Here is a 24,113-nt window from a genome sequence, read left to right as displayed (position 1 = left end):
CAGGTTCATCTGCCTCATCTTAAGCTTATTATTTTTGTTATAGGCCACCAAGTGCTAACAGTCAGTATCTAAATAATGTGTTTGAAATGCTTGATAGTGTATCCACATGTATTGATCACATTTTTACTAATACTGTAGAACTCTGTTCTAAAGCTGGATCCGTACCCATTGGATGCAGTGATCACAATATATTGGCTATATCCAGGAAAGCCAACGTTCCAAAAGCTGGGCCTAAAATAGTGTATAAGAGATCACACAAAAGATTTTGCTGTGACTCTTATGTGGATGATGTTCAAAATATTTGTTGGTCTGATGTGATTAATAAGGAGCATCCAGACGCTGCACTTGATGAATTTATGAAATTGCTTCTTCCAATTATTGATAAACATGCACCTGTTAAGAAACTGACTGTTAGAACTGTTAAGGCTCCATGGATTGATGAGGAATTGAAAAACTGTATGGTTGAAAGAGATGGGGCAAAAGGAGTGGCTAATAAGTCTGGCTGCACATCTGACTGGCTGACTTACTGCAAATTGAGAAATGATGTAACTAAACAAAACAAAAAAGAGAAACTGTATTATGAAGCCAAGATCAATGATCTAAAGAATGATGGAAAAAAAACTTTGGAGTCCTTTAAATTAAATTATGGGCAGAAAGACAAATTCAACTCCATCTTTCATCGAATCAGATGGCTTATTCATCACAAAACCCTTTGATGTTGCAAATTATTTTAATGATTACTTCATTGGCAATGTGGGCAAATTTAGGCAGGAAATGCCAACAACGAACAGTGAGCCATCGTATTCATGCATAAAAAAACAAATAATGAAATAAAAGCATTAAGTTTGAATTTTATAAAGTTAGTGTGGGAGAGGTGGATTTTTTTTTGTTATCGATCAATAATGACAAACCTCCTGGCATTAACAACTTAGATGGAAAGCTACTGAGGATGGTAGCTGACTCTATGGCCACTCCTATCTGTCATATCTTTAATCTGAGTCTAGAGGAAGGTGTTTGTCCTCAGGCAAGGAGGGAAGCCAAAGTCATTCTGCTACCCAAGAGTGCTAAAGTGGCCTTTACTGGTTCTAACAGCAGACCTATCAGTTTGTTGCCAGCTAAACAAACTGTTGGAAAAAATTGTGTTTGACCAAATACAATGCTACAGTGGGGGAAAAAAGTATTTAGTCAGCCACCAATTGTGCAAGTTCTCCCACTTAAAAAGATGAGAGAGGCCTGTAATTTTCATCATAGGTACACGTCAACTATGACAGACAAAATGAGGAAAAATGTTTCCAGAAAATCACATTGTAGGATTTTTAATGAATTTATTTGCAAATGATGGTGGAAAATAAGTATTTGGTCAATAACAAAAGTTTCTCAATACTTTGTTATATACCCTTTGTTGGCAATGACACAGGTCAAACGTTTTCTGTAAGTCTTCACAAGGTTTTCACACACTGTTGCTGGTATTTTGGCCCATTCCTCCATGCAGATCTCCTCTAGAGCAGTGATGTTTTGGGGCTGTCGCTGGGCAACATGGACTTTCAACTCCCTCCAAAGATTTTCTATGGGGTTGAGATCTGGAGACTGGCTAGGCCACTCCAGGACCTTGAAATGCTTCTTACGAAGCCACTCCTTCGTTGCCCGGGCGGTGTGTTTGGGATCATTGTCATGCTGAAAGACCCAGCCACGTTTCATCTTCAATGCCCTTGCTGATGGAAGGAGGTTTTCACTCAAAATCTCACGATACATGGCCCCATTCATTCTTTCCTTTACACGGATCAGTCGTCCTGGTCCCTTTGCAGAAAAACAGCCCCAAAGCATGATGTTTCCACCCCCATGCTTCACAGTAGGTATGGTGTTATTTGGATGCAACTCAGCATTCTTTGTCCTCCAAACACGACGTGTTGAGTTTTTACCAAAAAGTTCTATTTTGGTTTCATCTGACCATATGACATTCTCCCAATCCTCTTCTGGATCATCCAAATGCACTCTAGCAAACTTCAGACGGGCCTGGACATGTACTGGCTTAAGCAGGGGGACACGTCTGGCACTGCAGGATTTGAGTCCCTGGTGGCGTAGTGTGTTACTGATGGTAGGCTTTGTTACTTTGGTCCCAGCTCTCTGCAGGTCATTCACTAGGTCCCCCCGTGTGGTTCTGGGATTTTTGCTCACCGTTCTTATGATCATTTTGACCCCACGGGGTGAGATCTTGCGTGGAGCCACAGATCGAGGGAGATTATCAGTGGTCTTGTATGTCTTCCATTTCCTAATAATTGCTCCCACAGTTGATTTCTTCAAACCAAGCTGCTTACCTATTGCAGATTCAGTCTTCCCAGCCTGGTGCAGGTCTACAATTGTGTTTCTGGTGTCCTTTGACACTTTGGTCTTGGCCATAGTGGAGTTTGGAGTGTGACTGTTTGAGGTTGTGGACAGGTGTCTTTTATACTGATAACAAGTTCAAACAGGTGCCATTAATACAGGTAACGAGTGGAGGACAGAGGAGCCTCTTAAAGAAGAAGTTACAGGTCTGTGAGAGCCAGAAATCTTGCTTGTTTGTAGGTGACCAAATACTTATTTTCCACCTACAATGTGATTTTCTGATTTTTTTTTCTCAATTTGTCTGTCAAAGTTGACGTGTACCTATGATGAAAATTACAGGCCTCTCTCATCTTTTTAAGCGGGAGAACTTGCACAATTGGTGGCTGACTAAATACTTTTTTCCCCACTGTATTTCTCTGTAAACAAATTGACAACAGACTTTCAGCATGCTTATAGAGAAGGGCACTGAACATGTACTGCACTGACACAAATGACTGATGATTGGTTGAAATATATTTATAATAAGAAGATTGTGGGAGCTGTACTGTTAGATTTCAGTGCAGCCTTTGATATTATTGACCATAACCTGTTGTTGAGAAAACGTATGTTTTATGGCTTTTTAACCTCTGTCATATAATGGATTCAGATGCTGTCTATCTAATAGAACTTTAATGGAAGCCTCTCTAATGTCAGACATGTAGGGAGTGGTGTACTGCAGGGCAGCTCTCTAGGCCCTCCACTCTTTTCTATTTTTTACCAATGACCTGCCACTGGCATTAAACAAAGCCTGTGTGTCCATGTATGCTGATGATTCAACCATATACGTGTCAGCAACCACAGCTAATGAAGTCACTGAAACCCTTAACAAGGAGTTGCAGTCAGTTTTGGAATGGGTGGCCAGTCATAATCTGGTCCTGAAAATCTCAAAAACTAAGAGCATTGTATTTGGTACAAATCATTCCCTAAGCTCTAGACCTCTGCTGAATCAGGTAATGAATGGTGTGGCTGTTGAACAAGTTGAGGAGACTAAATTACTTGGTGTTACCTTAGATTGTAAACTGTTATGGTCAAAACATATAGATTCAATGCTTGTAAAGATGGGGAGAGGTCTCTCCATAATAAAGAGATGCTCTGCTTTTTTGACACCACACTCCAAAAAGCAAGTCCTTCAGGCTCTAATTTTGTCTTATCTTGATTATTGTCCAGTCATGTGGTCAAGTGCTGCAAATAACAACCTAGTTAAGCTGCAACTGGCCCAGAACAGAATCGGCACGTCTTGCTCTTCATTGTAATCAGAGAGCTCATATAAATATTATGCATGCCAGTCTCTCTTGGCTAAGAGTTGAGGAGAGGCTGACTGAATCACTTCTTCTTTTTATAAGAAACATTAATGTGTTGAAAATTCCATATTGTTACCATAGTCAACATACATACAGCTCTGACACACACACACTTACCCCACCAGACATGCCACCAGGGGTCTTTTCACTGTCCCCAAATCCAGAACAAATTCAAGAAAGCGTACAGTATTATATAGAACTCCCTTCCATCTCATATTGGTCAAATGAACAGCAAACCTGGTTTAAAAAAACAGATAAAGCAACACCTCACGGCACAAAGCCTCTCCCCTATTTGACATAGATATTTTGTGTGCATGTATTTATACTGTAATGTAGGCTATGTTTGCCTTTTTTAAATGTATGTAGTTCTGTCCTTGAGCTGTTCTTGTCTATTAATGTTCTGTATTATGTCATGTTTCAGGTTTTGTGTGGACCCCAGGAAGAGTAGCTGCTGGTTTCGCAACAGCTAATGGGGATCCTAATAAAACACCAAATACAGAAAACTCAACACCAACTAGATTTCAATCGATGGAGAATGTTTCCTCCTTTATCTGATTGGTTGGAATTCTCCTGGCTTACTGGTGTGCATTGCCTTTGCAAATGCACACATACACATACAGCATCTAAATACTGAACTCATGCCAATAATCAATATGAAAACACTCCTAACAAAGCTCACTTAAATTACCTCCAGTACCCTATATATTGTCTTCCTATCAATCTAAGCACAAATTATGGTTAGTCACTTTTTAGTCACAAACCATTGTGCTGGAGGTTGGACATCTTTTAGAATGATGCTTATCAAATGGCACCCTATTCCCTTTACAGTGCATTACTTTTGACTAGGGCCCATAGGCTCTGGACAAAAGTAGTGCTCTAAATAGGTAATAGGGTGTTATTTGAGATGCAACCCAAGAGCCGAGCCTGCAGTCTAGGGCTGTTCTGACACTGAGTCCTATTAGAAACAGACTGCCTGGCCCTGGACCTGCTCTGCATCTGGTGTGTGTGTGTGGATCAGCCATGTGAATCCATTTATGGAGACAAATAGCCTTTCCCTCATTTTCCCATGAGTGAGATTTGGAGCGCTGTTCTACCTTTTCCATGGTAATCCCTCCTATTCAAATAGTGATTTTGTAACAATAGCAGGTTATATGATATGAGGTTGACAGGTCCTTTCCTTTTCCCTTGCCTAAGATTGGCTTGATTCTATTTCTCTCACAGACACAGACGGCTGTGACAAGTCATTGAGGTCAAGAGTGTATTACGGAGTTCTTATATTCGCAGATAAGCTCTAGACCTTGTAATGAGATGGAGTCTGAGTACAGAAACCTGTTTCCCAGCCACTGTATCTCTACTCCAAGCCAATAGGCATATTGTTGAAATCAGTTTCCTGAATGAGTTGGGGCTTATTCCACTTTGGGTAAAAGTTTCCCATAATCACAGATCTAGGATTATTTTACCCCTCTCAAATCCTAACCTCAATCATTAGGTGGTAAACACATAACTGAATTTGGATCACAATGGCCTCCTGTCCTCTTGGATCACGATGGTCCTGATCTGGGTCACTGCTAAAACCTGATTTCAGATTAGAAATATATATTTGTTTATGGGTTATACATATTTTATGGATCACAGTTCAAGACATTGTGGCGAAACAACGGTCATTAGTCTAGAATCTAGAAGTGCAATGCCTAATTTATAGTATAGGGCCAACCCAAACCATACTCTGCTATGGTGGATGCGGAACCAGGCCAGCCCAGTACAGCTTGGCTTGGTGCTATGGTGTGAATCAGGCCCAGAACACAGTTTTAACCTTTGACATGGTTTCATTGGCAGGATGAAGTCTTTAAGAAGCACCATCTCCATATCAAGGGGTGCTATAATATGTTCTCCTCTGGTCTGCTCATCCCTCCTGTTTTCATCAGAATTATTGAGAGAGAGAGGTCTTAAATTCCTCATGTTAAAGGGATACGTCAGGATTTTGGCAATTAAGCCGTTTATCTACTACCCCAGAGTCAGATGAACTCGTAGATACCATTTTTATATCTCTGCGTGCAGTTTGAAGGAAGTTGCTTGCTAGCATTAGCACAATGACTGGAAGTCTATGGTAACTGCTAGCATGCTAGTAGATACCATAGACTTCCAGTCTTTGCGCTAATGCTAGTTAACATTGGCTTTCAAAACTACCTGTAACTTCTTTCATACTGGATGCAGAGACAAACATTGTATCCATGAGTTCATCGGACTCTGGGGAAGTTGATAAAGGGCTTCATTGCCAAAATCACAAAGTAACCCTGTAATAAAAGCCAGCTTGTTGCTAAGAAACTACAGGAGTGGCACATTGGGTGGGTCTGGGCGGGGGAGAAGGGGGGGTTCTATGTGACATGAATCAGTAAATTATTTTCTATTCTATTTAACAATGAAAAGGAGTGTACTACATAGGGAATAGGGAATCTTTTCAGATTTGCCTATTGCTTAAAGATCCTATAATTCAAAGAATATAGGATCTCCCTGGCATACTGTCTGGGTCTGAAATGTAGAGCACTACTTCGGTCACCCTGTTCGCTATATAGTTCCTATACACTGTGATTTGCTGATGCTTGTGGACCGGTGACACCAACTTCCCTCCTTGGGATCATTTAGGTTCTACTGCAGTACCACTATTAGTACTGCACTATTTTTGACCAGAACCCAACACCCTGTTCAGTATCGTCCACATCTTTGGACCAGAGCCCTAGTAACTAAGCCTTCACCAAGTAAGCCTTGTCTGAGCCAGAACGACCCATAGGGAAGGAGCCTATCTCCTGTTTCTGTAGCGTGAGCCAGCTTGATGTACCAGTACCCCCCTGGACAAGGATGCTAGTCTGTTGCAGGGACCTACCCCCAATCAATCTCCCTAATGCTGAGTGCCAAGCAGAGGAATCAGGGCCCATTTTTTGTCTTTGGTATGACTTGACCAGGGATCGAACCCCCAACTTTTCAATCTCAGAGTGGACACTAACAAGGCCACTGAGTTGGTCACCTAGTAGCTAGTTAACTAGGATAAATGGAGAATACCAGACAGAGCCCATTTCGTAGGCAGTCATCCTCTTATATCCCAGAACGTTCAGAAGGACACTTTTAGAAGAGATGAGGCATGCGGAGAAGAGGAGGTCCCTTCAGTACTGTAGTGCTTGAAGAACAGAATGCCATCGACGGTTGGAGGCTCTCAAACGGCAGACAAGGAATGTATTGAGGACAAAAATAAATACTTACACAAGACTTCTCAGAGGAGGGTGATAAGAGTAGGCTGAGGAAAAGAGATATGCTAAGTACAGTAGTGATGAGGTATGCTAAGTACAGTAGTGATGAGGTATGCTAAGTACAGTAGTGATAAGGTATGCTAAGTACAGTAGTGATGAGGTATGCTAAGTACAGTAGTGATGAGGTATGCTAAGTACAGTAGTGATGAGGTATGCTAAGTACAGTAGTGATGAGGTATGCTAAGTACAGTAGTGATGAGGTATGCTAAGTACAGTAGTGATGAGGTATGCTAAGTACAGTAGTGATGAGGTATGCTAAGTACAGTAGTGATGAGGTATGCTAAGTACAGTAGTGATGAGGTATGCTAAGTACAGTAGTGATGAGGTATGCTAAGTACAGTAGTGATGAGGTATGCTAAGTACAGTAGTGATGAGGTATGCTAAGTACAGTAGTGATAAGGTATGCTAAGTACAGTAGTGATGAGGTATGCTAAGTACAGTAGTGATAGGAATGCTAAGTACAGTAGTGATGAGGTATGCTAAGTACAGTAGTGATGAGGTATGCTAAGTACAGTAGTGATGAGGTATGCTAAGTACAGTAGTGATGAGGAGGTATAGTAATATGCCATTTAGCAGACGCTTTGGGTGGCCCTAGGAATTTAACCAACAATCCTTTGCAAGCGCCATGCTCTCCCAACCGAGTAAGTACAGCAGATATATGGACGGATGTTCGAATTCACATGCCGTTATCACGTAAAATGATTGCTTTTTGTTGAACGCGTGAAGGTCTTGAGCTACGTCCAAACGCAATGATAACTGCTAAACCTGTAATGGCTACGTACACGTTAGACATTTATATTCCAGTCATTGGTCTTTACAGTCAGACAAATGACCAGTTGTTGTAGAAAACAAATAAATTCATTCAAACATGTTAGTAAACACAAAGATATTTTATTAGATTAGCCCCTTCCTCCATTACAGTTAATGTTATGTTTTCTGCAACAGCTGTGCAAATAATAAATTATACAAAATCATGTTTTTTCATGGCAATTGGCAGCCACAAGCCGAAATTCTGTGACCCCACCCTGCATTTCCATAAACTAGTTTGACAGGCATAGAGTATTGCCGATAAACGTACATAAATTATACAATTTGCATACTTATGTCAAAGCTGATCTTGAATTAACATGAAAGTAATCTGTATTATACACTTAACAAAAATATACACGCAACAAATCAAAGATTTTATTGAGTTACAATTCATATAAGGAAATCAGCCAATTAAAATAAATGTGTTAGGTCCTAACCTATGGATTTCATGACTGGGAATACAGATATGCATCTGTGGTCACAGATACCTTTAAAAAAAAAATATGGGCGTGGATTAGAAAACCAGTCAGTATCTGATGTGACCACCATTTGCCTCATCCTTCGCATAGAGTTGATCAGGCTGTTGATTGTGGCCTGTGGAATCTTTTCACACTCCTTTTCAATGGCTGTGTGAAGTTGCCGGATATTGGCGGGAACTGGAACACGCTGTTGTACACGTCAATCCAGAACATACCAAACATGCTCAATGGGTGACCTTGTCTGGTGAGTATGCAGGCCATAGAAGAACTGGAACATTTTCAGCTTCCAACGATTGTGTACAGATCCTTGCAACATGGGGCCTTGCATTATCATGTTGAAACATGAGGTGATGGCAGCGGATGAATGGCACGACAATGGGCCTCAGGATCTCGTCACGGTATCTCTGTGTATTCAAATTGCAATTGTGTTTGTTGTCCGTAGCTTTTGCCTGCCCATACCATAACCCCACCAGCACCAAGGGGCACTCTGTTCCCAATATTGACATCAGCAAACAGCTCGCCCACACGACGCCATGGTACAATTGAAACCGGGATTCATTCGTGAAGAGTACACTTCTCCAGGGTGACAGTGGCCATCGAAGGTGAGCAGTTGTCCACTGAAGTCAGTTACGACACCAAACTGCAGTCAGGTCAAGACCCTGGTGAGGAAGAGGAGCACGCAGATGAGCTTCCCTGAGACGGTTTCTGACAGTTTGTGCATAAAATCCTTTGGTTTGCAAACCCATAGTTTCATCAGCTGTCCGGGTGGCTGGTCTCAGACGATCCTGCAGGTGAAGAAGCCGGATGGTGGAGGTCCTGGGCTGGCGTGGTTACATGTGGTCTGTGGTTGTGAAGCCCTTCGGACGTACTGCCAAATTCTCTAAAACGACATTGGAGGCAGCTTAAGGTAGAGAAATGTATTCTCTGGCTAGATTCAATTCTCTGGCAACAGCTCTGGTGGACATTCCTGCAGACAGCATGCCAATTGCACGCTCCCTCAAAACTTCAAACATCTGTGGCATTGTGTTGTGTGACAAAACTGCACATTTTAAAGTGTCCTTTTATTGTCCTCAGCACAAGGTGCACCTGTGTAATGATCATGCTGTTTAATCAGCTTCTTGATATGCCACACCTGTCAAGGTGGATGGATTATTTTAGCGAAGGAGAAATGCTCACTAACAGGGATGTAAACACATTTGTGCCCAAAATCTGAGAGAAATAAGCTTTTTGTGTGTATGGAACGTTTCTGGGATCTTTTATTTCAGCTCATGAAACATGGGACCAACACTTTACATGTTGCGTTTATATTTTTGTTCAGTGTAGTTTCTCATCAACGGGAAGTGTTAGACCCTTTAGTCAAATACGTGTTGTAAGAGTGATGCCAGTATGTATGTGCCCATAGGAGAGGGGGAAAGGAGAGATAGGTACTGGATATAAAAACATTATGATAGACAGTAAGACAACATAAAACCCCTTAATTACAAAAGAAACACAGAAGAGCCTTCCCTCTAAAAAATGTCAAAGTCAAACATTGGTGTATATAAATATGATAATTCTAAAGTGCATCTCTCAAAGACTTGTCGCATGAAAAAGTGATCTGCAGTCCTATTTTTAGAAACAATCTGATAAACAAAGAAACAAAGCAGAAGATATCAGGATATAACATATGCTTGGAGTCGTGCACTTCTGTTCTGTTAAAACGTGAAATACACAACACACATTTTGCTTTAAAAACTACAAATGTACATGCAATACTTTTCTGCTCTGGAAAAACGATCAAGGTTTATGAGTAAAAGCGGATCAACAGTTCGTTCACATTGTCCGGAGCGGAGGTGATAGCTAGCTACTAAAGTTCATATTCGGTGGTCTCCGTTCTGTTCACACTTGCCGTTTTGCCGTCGTTAAAAAGCACACAGTGGTGATCAAATCCCTTCTTTCTTTCCGTTATTTAATTTTCCTTTCATCCCTCCATCCCAAAAGAGGAAAGAGGAGTGCAGGGATAGAGGGGGGACAGGGGGAGGGGCTCAGATCTTGGGCAGCTTGGGAGCGTTGACGATGGGGTTGGTTTCCTGGAGGAAGCGGCGTCCGGCGCTCTTGTAGTTGTACGTGCAGTCGTGGGTCTCTGCGTAGCGGTGGGTGGCGCAGAAGTTGTTACCACACCTGAGAGAAAGAACACAACAGCCCTATTCAGACAGTACGGCTGTGACTGTTCAATTTTCACCTCCTAAAGCAGCAGAAAGTGTGATGATATAATTACAAAATTCTACTGAACAATAACAATATTAGTAAGTAGAACACCAATTGGTAACACTTTATTGAAAGCCTGCAGCTACAGTGCATTGAGAAAGTATTCAGACCCCTTGACTTTTTCCACATTTTGTTACATTACAGCCTTATTCTAAAATTGATTACATTGTTTGTTTTTTTCCCTCATCAATATACACACATTATCCCTTAATGACAAAGCAAAAACAGGTTTTTAGAAATGTTTGCAAATCTATGAAAACTGAAATCTCTCTCCCAGTACCTGCCGCTGAAAAAACATCCCCACAGCATGATGCTGCCACCACCATGCTTCACTGTAGGGATGGTGCCAGGTTTCCTCCAGACGTGACACTTGGTATACAGGCCAAAGAGTTCAATCTTGGTTTCATCAGACCAGAGAATCTTGTTTCTCATGGTCTGAGAGTCTTTAGGTGCCTTTTGGCAACTCCAAGCGGGCTGTCATGTGCCTTTTACTGAGGAGTGGCTTCCATCTGGCCACGCTACCATAAAGGCCTGATTGGTGGAGTGCTGCAGAGATGGTTGTCCTTTTGGAAGGTTCTCCCATCTCCACAGAGGAATTCTGGAGCTCTGTCAGAGTGACCATCGGGTTCTTGGTCACCTCCCTGACCAAGGCCCTTCTCCCCCGATTGCTCAGTATGGCTGGGCAGCCAGCTCTAGGAAGAGTCATGCTGGTTCCAAACTTCTTCCATTTAAGAACGATGGAGGCCACTAAATTCAGCAACGCTCCCCATCCAACCTAACAGAGCTTGAGAGGATCTGCAGAGAAGAATGGGAGAAACTCCCCACATACAGGTGTGCCAAGTTTGTAGCGTCACAGCCAAGAAGACTCGAGGCTGTAATCGCTGCCAAAGGTGCTTCAACAAAGTACTGAGTAAAGGGTCTGAATACTTACGTAAATTATTTCCGTTTTTTATGTTTAATACATTTGCAAACATTTCAAAAAACCTGTTTTTTTATTTGTCATTCTGGGGTATTGTGTGTAGATCGATGCGGAAAAAAACAACAATTTAATCCATTTTAGAATAAGGCTGCAACGTAACAAAAAGTGGAAAAAGCCAAGGGGTCTGAATCCTTTCAGAAGGCACTGGAAAGCTTTAGTTGTTTAGAGCTCTATCCTTTCCCCATCCCAGAGGAACTGAAAGAGAGACCACAATCCATTCTGAATGACTAACAGCAATTAATCATTGAAAACGTGTGTGTGTGTGTGATGGTTCGTGCTAGGCAGCTAGTGGTAAGGTTCAGAGTCATCCAAGGGCACAGTATTGAAAGTTATTGCATCATAATTTCCAGTATTCCAGAATCCCAACAGGCCTCGACTACTCTATAGTCATAACATCACGGTTGCATCATCTCATCATCTCCTTTCCTTCATCTGAACTCATAACACCATGGGTGCATCATCTCCTCTCCTTCATCTGAACTCATAACACCATGGGTGCATCATCTCCTCTCCTTCATCTGAACTCATAACACCATGGGTGCATCATCTCCCGAGTGTCGTAGCGGTCTAAGGCACTGCATCTCAGTGCTTGAGGCGTCACTACAGACCCCCTGGTTCGATTCCAGGCTGTATCACAACCGGCCGTGATTGGGAGTCCCATAGGGCGGCGCACAATTGGCCCAGCGTCGTCCGGGTTTGGACGGTGTAGGCCGTCATTGTAAATAAGAATTTGTTCTTAACTGACTTGCCTAGTTAAATAAAGGTAAAATAAAAAAATCTCATCATCTCCTTTCCTTCATCTGAACTCATAACACCCATGGGTGCATCATCTCCTCAACCACACACACCAAGTGTAACACTGTATCACAGTTAGCGCTATGTGATCTAGTCCGCTCTAGTCCCAATTACAATTAGAATCTTTTGAACACAGCGTGACTCCAACATCAGACGGTTAGTGTTATGACCAGGAGATTACACAGCTCCAGTTACATCACCACCACACACTGTGTTCTTTAAGCAAGGACAGGGAGAGGGGAGGAGGGAGGGGGGAGGGAGGGGGGAGGAGAGAAGGGAGGAGGGGAGTGATAATAGGGTTCTAGTGGTGGTGACTGTTAAGGCAGCATGCGATATCATAATGTTGATGACATAAACTACTGGACAGGAACAATCCCACCTTCCCTAAAACACGTGTAACTATTAGACTATAGATTGTGCCTTTCTGTATTATACTAAAACGTTTTTTCTATTCTACTGAGCCATTTACTTCATGTTCATATTATTATATTTTGTTGCATTGTCGAACCTGCAACTAAGCATTTCGTTGGACGGTGTATACCATGTGTATCCTGTACATCCTAGGAATGTGCAAGGTTACTCGAATATTACGAACCGACGTTAGTATTTGAATGCCTATTTTAACACCGAAAAGGCTTTTACTGAATTTAAATATCCATGTGACATTGTTACAAACAAGGATATACCATGACATTATAATAAAACAAACTTCTGAATTTAGATTTTATGATGTGCACGGTGTGCACCATAAAAAGGCCGGTAGCCAACAGGTAGCCTTCACAGTGTGTAGCTCATTGTTTATGTTGGCCAATCAAAGTGGCAAAGAGGCTCAATGTGTAACAAGTGGAGTGGGAGTTCACTAACAAACGCAATACGGAATAAAATGAGGGAATTAAAAGTTAGTGAAATTAGAAGAACTAGAATACAATGAGCAAACAACAGGTAGGCTGTTTTATCTGAACGGGGTTGGGGAGAAAGCGCAGCATGTAGCCTAGCCTAGCTAGCTATAGCTGGCTGGCTTACAGTGCCTTCGGAATGTATTCAGATCCCTCGACTTTTTTCACATTTTGTTACAGCCTTATTCTAAATTGGATAAAATATATATATATATATATCCTCAATATTCACACAATACCTAATAATGACAAAGCGAAAACAGGTTTAGAAAATCTTGCAAATGCATTACAAATCAAAAACAGAAATACCTTATTTACATAAGTATTCAGACCCTGTGCGATGAGACTCAAAATTTAGCTCAGGTGCATCTGTTTCTATTGATCATCCTTGAGATGTTTCTAAAACTTGAATGGAGTCCACCTGTGGTAAATTCAATTGATTGGACGTGATTTGGAAAGGCACACACCTGTCTATATAAGGTCCCACTGTTGACAGTGCATGTCACAGCAAAAACCAAGCCATGAGGTCGAAGGAATTGTCCGTAGAGCTCAGAGACAGGATTGTGGGGAAGGGTACCAAAATATTTCTGCATCATTGAAGGTCCCCAAGAACACAGTGGCCTCCATCATTCTTAAATGGAAGAAGTTCGGAACCACCAAGACTCTTCCTAGAGATGGCCGCCCAGCCAAACTGAGCAATCGGGGGAGAAGGGCCTTGGTCAGGGAGGTGACCAAGAACCCGATGGTCACTCTGACAGAGCTCTAGAGTTCCTCTGTGGCGATGGGATAACCTTCCAGAAGGACAACCATCTCTGCAGCACTCCACCAATCAAGCTTTTATGGTAGAGTGACCAGACGGAAGCCACTCCTCAGTAAAAGGCACAACAGACCGCTTGGAGTCTGCCAAAAGGCACCTAAAGACTCTCAGACCATGAGAAACAAGATTCTCTGGTTTGATGAAACCAAGATTGAACTCTTTGGCCTGTATACCAAGTGTCACGTCTGGAGGAAACCAGGCACCATCCCTACGGTGAAGCATGGTGGTGGCAGCATCATGCTGTGGGGATGTTTTTCAGCGGCAGGGACTGGGAGACTAGTCAGGATCAAGGCAAAGATTAACAGAGCAAAGCACAGAGAGATCCTTGATCAAAACCTGCTCCAGTGCTCAGGACCTCAGACTGGGGCGAAGGTTCACCTGTCTCTTCACCCGTCTCTGAATGTCCTTGAGTGGCCCAGCCAGAGCCCGGACTTGAACCCGATCTAACATCTCTGGAGAGACCTCAAAATAGCTGTGCAGCAACGCTCCACATCCAACCTGACAGAGCTTGAGAGGATCTGCAGAGAAGAATAGGAGAAACTCCCCAAATACAGGTGTGCCAAGCTTGTAGCGTCATACCCAAGAAGACTCTAGGCTGTAATCGCTGGCAAAGGTGCTTCAACAAAGTACTGAGTAAAGGGTCTGAATACATAGAGTACCAGTCAAAAGTTTGGACACACCTACTCATTCCAGGGTTTATCTTTACTTTTTTCTACATTGTAGAATAATAGTGAAGACATCAAAACTATGAAATAACTAATGTAGTAACCAAAAAAGTGTTAAACAAATCAAAATCTATTTTATATTTGAGATTCTTCAAAGTAGCTACCCTTTGCCTTGATGACAGCTTTGCACACTCTTGAAATTCACTCAACCAGCTTCATGAGGTAGTCACCTGGAATGCATTTCAATTAACAGGTGTGCCTTGTTAAATGTTAATCTGTGGAATTTCTTTCCTTCTGAATGCGTTTGAGCCAATTAGTTGTGTTGTGACAAGGTAGGGTTGGTATACATCAGGTAGCCCTATTTGGTAAAAGACCAAGTCCATATTATGGCAAGAACAGCTCAAATAAGCAAATAGAAACAAGTGTCCATCATTACTTTAAGACATGAAGATCAGTCAATCTGGAAAATATCACGAACTTTGAACGTTTCTTCAAGTGAAGTGCAGTCGCAAAAACCATGAAGCGCTATGATGAAACTGGCTCTCATGAGGACCGCCACAGGAATGGAAGACCCAGAGTTACCTCTGCTGCAGAGGATAAGTTCATTAAGAGTTACCAGCCTCAGAAATGGGCAATTAACTGTACCTCAGATTGCAGCCCAAATAAATGCTTCACAGTATTCAAGTAACAGACACATCAACATCAACTGTTCAGAGGAGACTCAGGCCTTCATGGTCTAATTGCTGCAAAGAAACCACTACTTAAGGACACCAATAAGAAGAAGAGACTTGCTTGGGTCAAGAAACATGAGCAATGGACATTAGACCAGTGGAAATCTGTCCTTTGGTCTGATGAGTCCAAATTTGAGATTTTTGGTTCCAACCGCCGTGTCTTTGTGAGACGCAGAGTAGGTGGAATAAGTAGTTGTGTCCAAACTTTTGACTGGTACTGTATGTAAATGTGATATTTCAGTGTTTTTTTAGTGATCTGGGCTGTAACGTAACAAAATGTGGAAGAAGTCAAGGGGTCTGAATACTTTCCGAAGGCACTGTAGATAGCTAGCTAGCTTCTCTAGGCTACTCCAGTCAAGACAGGCACTAGTATATGGGATGATAAATAACATTGTGGCTGCTAGTTAGCTAGTCTTGGCTGTAGCCAAATTGCGTTGGCGCCTCTCCCTCTGTCTGCTCGCTACACACACCACCCCATATAAACCTCCGCTGCCAGCTGCAGCAATAGCGCACCAGCCTCTCTCCCTACCACAGCAACGCTCAGGTTTAAACATACTTTAAAAAAAAAAACATGTATTTTGAATATCCGGATATCTGACAAAATTGAATGATACTATACGATGTGAAATTATTTCAAACCCCCAGCCCTAGTACATCCAAATAATAAAACTTGACTTTTTTACTCCTGGCATACCTAGTAGTAGGACAGATACACAAAAAAACTGACTAGATTGGATGACAACGATTAATGAGGGAGGAAGAATGAGGAAGTGGGAGGTGTCACCACCCTCACAGCTGGTGGCCAGACCCGTCTTCCTGCCACAGAGGAAGCAGGAAGTGAGAGACCGTGATGTAGAGAGGGGTGGAGGGAGAGAGAGAATAACAGAGGAACTGAGAGGTGTACCTGCACTCGTAGCTGGTGGCCAGACCAGTCTTCTTGCCACAGAGGAAGCAGTGTTTAGATTCCTTCTTCTTATTGGCCAGCGGGACCTTGACTGGAGGCAGGTGATATGCAGGGGGGCCTAGTGGGAGGAGACCAGAATAAAGGATAGTTCTATTTTGAGTAATCTAATAAAAAGCATGAGTTAGCATGAACAAAAACATTTAATAAAATTGGAAATATTTAAATATATAGGTAAAATTAAATGAAACAATGTATGTTGATGCTAATGCTAATGCTAATAATGGCATAATATATTCAATATGCTGTGGGCTATTGTCTTTTAACGTTTTCGCTCAATTCATTCTGATCAACCTAGCAATTACAACACACCCCTCACTACTGTCATTGGTTGCACTAATTGCACTGTTTGTCTACAAAACCTGGTTCAAGCATTCATGACATTACCCTGAAGAAGGCACAGTGATGCCGAAACGTTTGTGCGACTTTGTTTTTATAGCTATTTTGAGTAATCAAAAGAATATAGTAAGCCAAGATCACTGAGGTGATATTAACATCCAATATTTCACTCTTAAATGATGTTAAGCTTCCGAACTATTACCAAAGCAACATGTAAAAGAAGAGGCTATATCAACTGAAAGAAAGACAGAGCGAGAGAAAGAGGGGTGAAGGCCAGGCGTAACAGGACTGATATAAACAGAGGTTAGTGTGACACAGCAGACAGGAGAATCTCCCAACCAGGCAGGCAACGGGCCATGAGATCGGATGTTGTGTCCCATCACTAATCTGCTTTGATATACTATTACAGTGTGTCCTACAGTGTTTCTGCCGCAGTCATTTCGCTGTGGCCCTGTGCCAAAGCACAAATCATTGCTGCCACGACCACCCCCACCCCAAAAAGAATTTAACATGAACAAAACTTTGTTAAGGCGCACTTTGAAGATGCTAGAACATTCCACATTTACTTTTCCTCTGCAAGTATGAAGAAAATGTGCACACTCACTAACTGTAAGTCGCTCTGGATAAGAGCATCTGACGAGTAATGAATAGAACAACCTGACAACTCCATAGTAGAATGGTTTATCTATTTACCTAGTCGGCTTGGTGTTGCGCGTTCTATTTGAGAGAAATATTCCTCTCAAGCTGCATTCAAGTTGCGAGTGCCATAGGGAGGGAACCATGCATTCTGACAAGCAGTCAATGCACAACAATTCTTAATGCAATCGCGGGGAAAACAGCAGTTTTAATGGCCTTTGTTAAAAAAGAGGGGGATCCCAGCTTTCCATTCCTACTTTATTTTTAAACTCTTAAATACAGTATGTGAACTGCACCATTTTAAATCCTGAGTTTTTAGCAGAGGCATGGTTAAGCACGTTACTGCTCTGCAATTCGCCATGAGTGCATAGGGGAGTGGGGCTAAATGTAAGACGGGTCAATTATAGGGTAACTTGAGGTAAAAACACCTCCCTCTCTCAAAATATTTTTTGGGGAGTGACTTAAATTGTGATTAGACAGAGATTAAATTTTTTGATGCGCAAGAGTAAGTGTTGGGAGAATTTTTCAATGAAGTGGTTTATGTGAGAAGTACAAGCAGGATGCGTGCTAACCCGTGTGGCGTTTCACCCCAAGTTACCCTACAGGTACATTATAATCACTGTGTTTATGCAAGTTTTTTGGGACATAAAATTCATCAATACATGCTTACTAAATGCAGATAGGCAACTCCATGCTTCAGACTATTTATTTATAGCCACCATGCTGCAAGCATTACAAGCATTTCGCTACACCAGCAATAACATCTGCTAAATATGTGTATGCGGCCAATAAAATGTGATTTGATTTGCATCAGTTGGGCTACAGGTGATAATGCTTATTGCTAATAGCATACCTAATAATATGGACCATGCATAGGCTATATGCATGGTCCAATATGTTAAAGTTGCACAATGCAGAAATCACTCTGCCATTTCCTGGTTGCGAAAACAAATAGTTTGCCTAATTTCAGTTTATATTGTTGTTTGAAGCTGGTGTACAAAACCGAAAGTAAAAGATGCAAAAACAAAACTTAACAGGAAGCATAGAAACAGCGCACATAGAACAGATCTAACGCTTCTTAGACTTCCTTAAAGGTAGAATTATAGATCTATAACTCACCTTTTTATGTGAATTTGGTCACGTCGCCCAAAAAGTTACATACTGCCACTTTTAAATAATTTATTGGGCTAATTTCTGGGAGGTAGAAATTATATTTTAGATGGTGTCAGCATCATTTCATTTTCATTCATTTTGGAATATAATGTCCTTTTAAAAAGTCACCAGAACTGAGCTTCTCAGTCCTTCTACATAGAATTGCTCTGGGGGAGACCACAAAACCCCAAAACAAGGGGGGAGGAGGAGGGACCCTCCTTTGAACTGCACCTACGCTACCCCCCCACCCCCCCCCACCCCCCACTGCTACACATTTTCCAGAGGCACTGCTACACATTTTCCAGAGGAAATACTGGTACGTACTCAAAGGCCATCCGCACTAAGATGAGCTATTTGAAGGGAATCAGTTTGAGCAAGACGAGACACAGAATCGCTAATCTTGATGACATAATGAGTAGTTATTTCGGATGCAAGGTCATTTGCAGATTAGTGATCTGTGCAGGCCGACAGCAATGTATCCAATCTCAAACATGTACTGCAAGCCTGTCCTTGGCTCATTGCATAGTGTGTATGGGTCATTGTGTCTGGTGCTCATTCTGCAGCTGTAACGTAGTGTATAATTAATTAATGCCATTGCCGTGCCACGCTGCAGTGCTCATACAACATGCATTGGCTGCTTTCACAATACTCCCCTGTAGGGTTGCAAAGCTACCGGTAGTTTACCAAAGTTACTGGAATATTCAGTCATTTTGGTAATCAACAGAAAATCTATGGCAATCTATCGTAACTTTGGTAATTTACAGTGCCTTCAGAAAGTATTCATACCCCTTTACTTATTCCACATTTTGTTCTGTTATAGCCTGAATTCTAAATGGATTAAATATATGTTTTCCCTTCACCCATCTACACACAATACCCCATAATGACAAAGTGAAAACATGTTTAGACATTTTTGCACATTTATTGAAAATGAAAGAGAAATATCTCATTTACATAAGTATTCACACCCCTGAGACAATACTTTGTAGAAGCACCTTTGGCTGCGATTACAGCTTTGAGTCATCTTGGGTATGTCTGTATCAGTTTTGCACATCTGGATTTGGGGATTTTCTCCCATTCTTCCTTACAGATTTTCTCAAGCGCTGTTAAGTTAAATGGGGAGCGGCGAACAGCAATCTTCAAATCTTTCCACAGATTTTCAATGGGATTCAAGTATGGGCTTTGGCTGGGCCACTCAAGGACTTTCACATTCTTGTTCTGAAGCCATTCCAGCGTTGCTTTGGCTGTATGCTTGGTGTCATTGTCCTGTTGGAACGTAAATTGTCGCCCCAGTCTAAGGTCATTTGCACTCTGAAGCAGGTTCTCATCAAGGATTTGCCTCCATTCATTGTTCCTTCTATCCTTACCAGTCACTCAGTCCCTGCCTCTGAAAAGCATCCCCATAACATGATGTTGCCACCACCATGCTTCACGGTAGGGATGGTGTTACACGGGTGATGAGCTGTGCCTGGTTTTCTCCAGACATAGCGCTTTCATTCAGGCTAAATTTTTTTTTTGTCTCATCAGACCACAGAATCATTTGCTTTATGATCGCAGAGTCTTTCACGCGCCTTTTTGCAAACTCCAGGCATGCTGTCATGTGCCTTTTTCTCAGGAGTGGCTTCCGTCTGGCCACTCTCCCATAAAGTCTAGATTGGTGATGTGCTGTAGAGACTTGTCCTTCTGGCAGGTTCTCCCATCTCAGCCAAGGAACTATGTAGTTCTGTCAGAGTGGTCATTGGGTTCTTGGTCACCTCCCTGACCAAGGTCCTTCTTGCCCGGTTGCTCAGTTTGGTCGGATGGCCAGCTCTAGGCAGAGTCTGGGTAGTTAGATATTTCTTCCATTTCCCCATGATGGAGGCCACTGTGCTCTCGGAAATTGTTTTAAACTCTTCCCCAGATACAGTATATACCTCGTCACAATTCTCTCTTGGAGATCTACAGACAGTTCCTTGGACTTCATGGTATAGTTTCTGCTCTGACATGCACTGTCAACAGTGGAACCTTATATAGACAGGTGTGGGTCTTTCTAAATCATGTCCAAACAGTTGAATTGGCCCCAGGTGGACACCAATCAAGTTGCAGTGACATCTCAAGGATGACCAAAGGAAATTGTATGCACCTGAGCTCAATTTGGAGTGTCATGAGATTTCTGTATTTCATTTTCAATACATTTGCAAACATTTCTAAAAACATGTTTTCACGTTGTCATTCTGGGTTACTATTTAATCCATTTTGAATTCAGGCTGTAACACGGCGACGGGCAACTGGCCCTTGGATCAATATTTTTTTTAGATATAATTTTAGGAACTCAGTCAGGGTCTCAACTTACTGTTTCGAGTTAGACTAAACAAGGTGCAATTTCGAAACTCGATTTTGCATCAGCAGTTTCTCGTTATGTCAGTCACTGATAGTCAATTAGCCCATGTCAACTAACAATGTTTAGATTGCCAAATTAGTCCCTCACTCAGATACATTAAGACCTGCAAACATTTCTCTCCACCCTATGGCAGCATGTGTAGAATTGCAGGAAATTAGCTGTAAAACAGCTCCTTTTTCTCTCAGCACCATGGAAATATATGAGTAGAATTGCATGAAATTAGTTATAAACTTGCTAAATATTCTCTCTGCCCAGTGTCAAAATGTGTAGAATTGCAGCCAACTTGCTTTAAAACTGCAACACTTTCTCTACATTCCATGGCAAAATGTGTATAATTGCATGAAAATGTACTTGCTTTGTGTGTGTGTTCTCACTGGCACTAATCCTAGGTCAGTGAGCTGCTTGGTTACTGTGTACATGCGTATACGTATGTGTGACGTGTCTGTCCATGCACTAATGTGTCTGTCTGTATGCGTGTGCCCTCAGCCTACGACTACCCCTGGGTCGGTCAGAGAGCTGTTCTCTGTCTGTCTGACTGTGTGTGTGTTGTGTGTTTATGCGTTCTACTACAGACCCTGTGCTGGGCTACTAGATTACACACGTTGCTTTCACAAAGACTTGGGTTGAAAACGCGCCAGCAGCTTTTTTCATCTCAATAAAGAGGGTATACATAGTTTGGGTGTTTCTCATAACATTTGGAACTTGGGATTCTCATGAAATTTGGAATTTCCCTTCGATATTTTCCACCACATTTCCTCTTGGATTCAATGAGATTATGATCTGAGAAAGTCTCATTCTGTCTTATTACAGGACAAATAGATATTTCTATTAAGACTGGGTCTGCGTTTGAAAGGGCACCCTATTCCCTAGTACAGGGCTCTCCATCCCTGTTTCCAGAGAGCTACCCCCCTGTTTCACTCCAACACCAGTTGTAACTAACCTTGTTCAGCTTATCAACCAGCTAATAATTAGAATCAGGTGCGGTAGATTAGAGTTGTAGCTAAAACCTACAGGACGGTAGCTCTCTAGGAACAGGGTTGGAGTGAAAACCTACAGGACGGTAGCTCTCTAGGAACAGGGTTGGAGTGAAAACCTACAGGACGGTAGCTCTCCAGGAACAGGGTTGGCGTGAAAACCTACAGGATGGTAGCTCTCCAGGAACAGGGTTGGAGTGAAAACCTACAGGATGGTAGCTCTCCAGGAACAGGGTTGGAGTGAAAACCTACAGGGCGGTAGCTCTCCAGGAACAGGGTTGGAGAGACCGACCCTAGTATATAGCGGACTACTTTTGATTGGGGCCTGCATTTGAAATGGCATGCTATTCTCTAGTGCACTACTTGGACTACTTTTGAGCAGACCCGGATCCCTGGGTTTTTAGGGTTTCCCCACTCACCTAGTCTCCTTATTGAACTGGAGCCTCCAGCTGATCCTATGCTGTTGGGTGCCTGGAACAACGAGAGGAGGTTTCAGACAAGGTCAATACAAGGACATCGACGCCGCACAAACTAGCCTGGGTATAAGTCTGTTTAGCCATCATTCCGCTCCTTGTCATGCTAAGCAATGTTTGGCAATGACACAGTAGGAGTGGAATGTTAGCAAAACAGGTTATAGATTTCAGGCTACGCACAAACTATGTAGTGTTTCAAGAGTACTGTACCTCACAATACAACACACTATCATTGTGCTGCTTTGATTTGTTCATTTCTATTTAGGCAGTACATCGAGTCCTTATTTGTGGATAGTACCCATTTTCCTGCCTAGCTGGGTTGTATCTCAATAGTCTGTCCTCACGACTCACCATGTAAGAGGCAGTCGCTCTCTGTAGTGGGGACATTCGTCGGATCAGGTCCTCCTGGAGCAGCTGGATGTTGGCTTGGAGGGAGGGGGCCATGGAGCCTAGCCTGCCCAGCCCGGCCCCAACAGCGGGCAGCCCCAAACCGAGTCCCAGGCTCTGTCCCAGGCCTTCCCTGCTGCTGCTGCCACCTGGGGTCCTGGAGGAAGAGGACAAGGAGGCCAGGAGCTCTGTGTTGCCGAGGGACCCGAGAGGGTTCTTACAGGCCTGGTTGGTCAGCTTGGTGACGCCCCGTGCCTCACTTTTACTCATCATCTCCGGCCGCTTGCCTGAGGAGTCCACCTTGATGCCTCGCAGAAGAGAGCCACGTGGAAGAGAGACGGAGGGGAGAGTTGGAGCAGGGGAGAGAAGAGTGGTGGGGCGGGAGGAGGGGGGATTGGGTCGTATGGTTGACGTTGCTGAGCCTGTGAACTCAAAGGGTTGTGGTAGTCTCCGTCTACTAGAGGGGGAGGATGAGGAGGGGGAGGGGGAAGGAGAGTCGGGTATATGATGAAGGGTGTTACCTAGTAACTGTGTCCTCTCACCTTTGCTGGCTAACCTATCAGAACCACTCATCGCCCAGTTGTTTAAAGAGTTCATCCCCTCAGCTTGTGAGAGCAGAGAGGGGGTGGAGGGGAGCTGGTGCTGGTGCTCTGCGCCAACCTCCAGGGCTCCTAGCCCATTCAACCCACCCAAACCCTCCTCTGGCTGGGTAGAGATGTCCAGGATGAGGGGGTCAGTGAGCAGGTCTCCGTACAGAGCTCCAGGCGGTGTGGGCTCCAGCAGGCCTGCAACCTCCTCCAGCAACTCCAGCCCCAGTGCCTCTCCTCTGGGGTCGGGCAGCTCCACTGCCCCCTCAGCTTGCCCCCTGCTGGGGAGTGCGGGGAGCTGCGGGTACACACAGTCCCTCATGAGCCTGGTGCTGCCGATGTCCAACCGGGAAACTTTGGGAGGGGGCCGGATCGACTTGGGGCTGGTCTCCCATGGCTCCTCCTCCTGGAGCATGTAACAGGACGAGGAGGAGAAATAGGGCGGTGCCTGGCCGCTGATTGACGGGTGGGTGGCGGAGGTAGCAGCAACGGGAGGGGAGGGAGTTGCGGATCCCTGGTCCCTGATTGGAGGTAAGTGTGAGGCGGAGTGGTGGGATTGGTTGATCTGGGGCAGGATATTGAAGAGGCGGGGGTGTCGGGGTGGCCCCAGAAAGTTGCGGCAGGGCCGGGGAACGACGGGTGACAGAGGTTTCAACTCAGCAGACTTCTTAGGCTGGGGGGAGACAGACAGAGACAGTCATACAGCGTGTTTGAGGGGATCAGTTCGAGCAAGGGGAGGCAGAGAATGACTAATTTTGATTAGAAAATTAGTATTTATTTGAGATGCAAGTTGATTGGTAAATCATTGAGTCGTCACCTGGACTTGCATTTTGAAGGTTTA

General features: G+C 43.2%; 1 protein-coding gene across 1 annotated transcript in view; it reads right to left on the bottom strand.

The window, feature by feature from the left end:
• Positions 1-7,840: 7,840 nt before the first annotated feature.
• The window catches only part of LOC311118506 (AN1-type zinc finger protein 4-like), a 29,408-nt gene continuing 13,135 nt past the window's right edge, over positions 7,841-24,113 (bottom strand). The window contains exons 8-11 of the mRNA XM_084193298.1: positions 22,650-23,945; positions 22,245-22,296; positions 16,288-16,405; positions 7,841-10,413 (exon numbers count right to left, since the gene is read on the bottom strand). Of these exons, the coding sequence (XP_084049424.1) occupies positions 10,278-10,413; positions 16,288-16,405; positions 22,245-22,296; positions 22,650-23,945 (1,602 nt within the window). The 3' untranslated portion in view covers positions 7,841-10,277. The remainder of the gene's footprint in view (positions 10,414-16,287; positions 16,406-22,244; positions 22,297-22,649; positions 23,946-24,113) is intronic.

The sequence above is a fragment of the Coregonus lavaretus genome (assembly GCF_964263955.1).
Source record: "Coregonus lavaretus genome assembly, contig: HAP1_SCAFFOLD_3645, whole genome shotgun sequence".
Taxonomy (NCBI): Eukaryota; Metazoa; Chordata; class Actinopteri; order Salmoniformes; family Salmonidae; genus Coregonus; species Coregonus lavaretus.
Note: the sequence above shows the minus strand (reverse complement) of the source record. Positions and strands in the feature narration are given on the sequence as shown.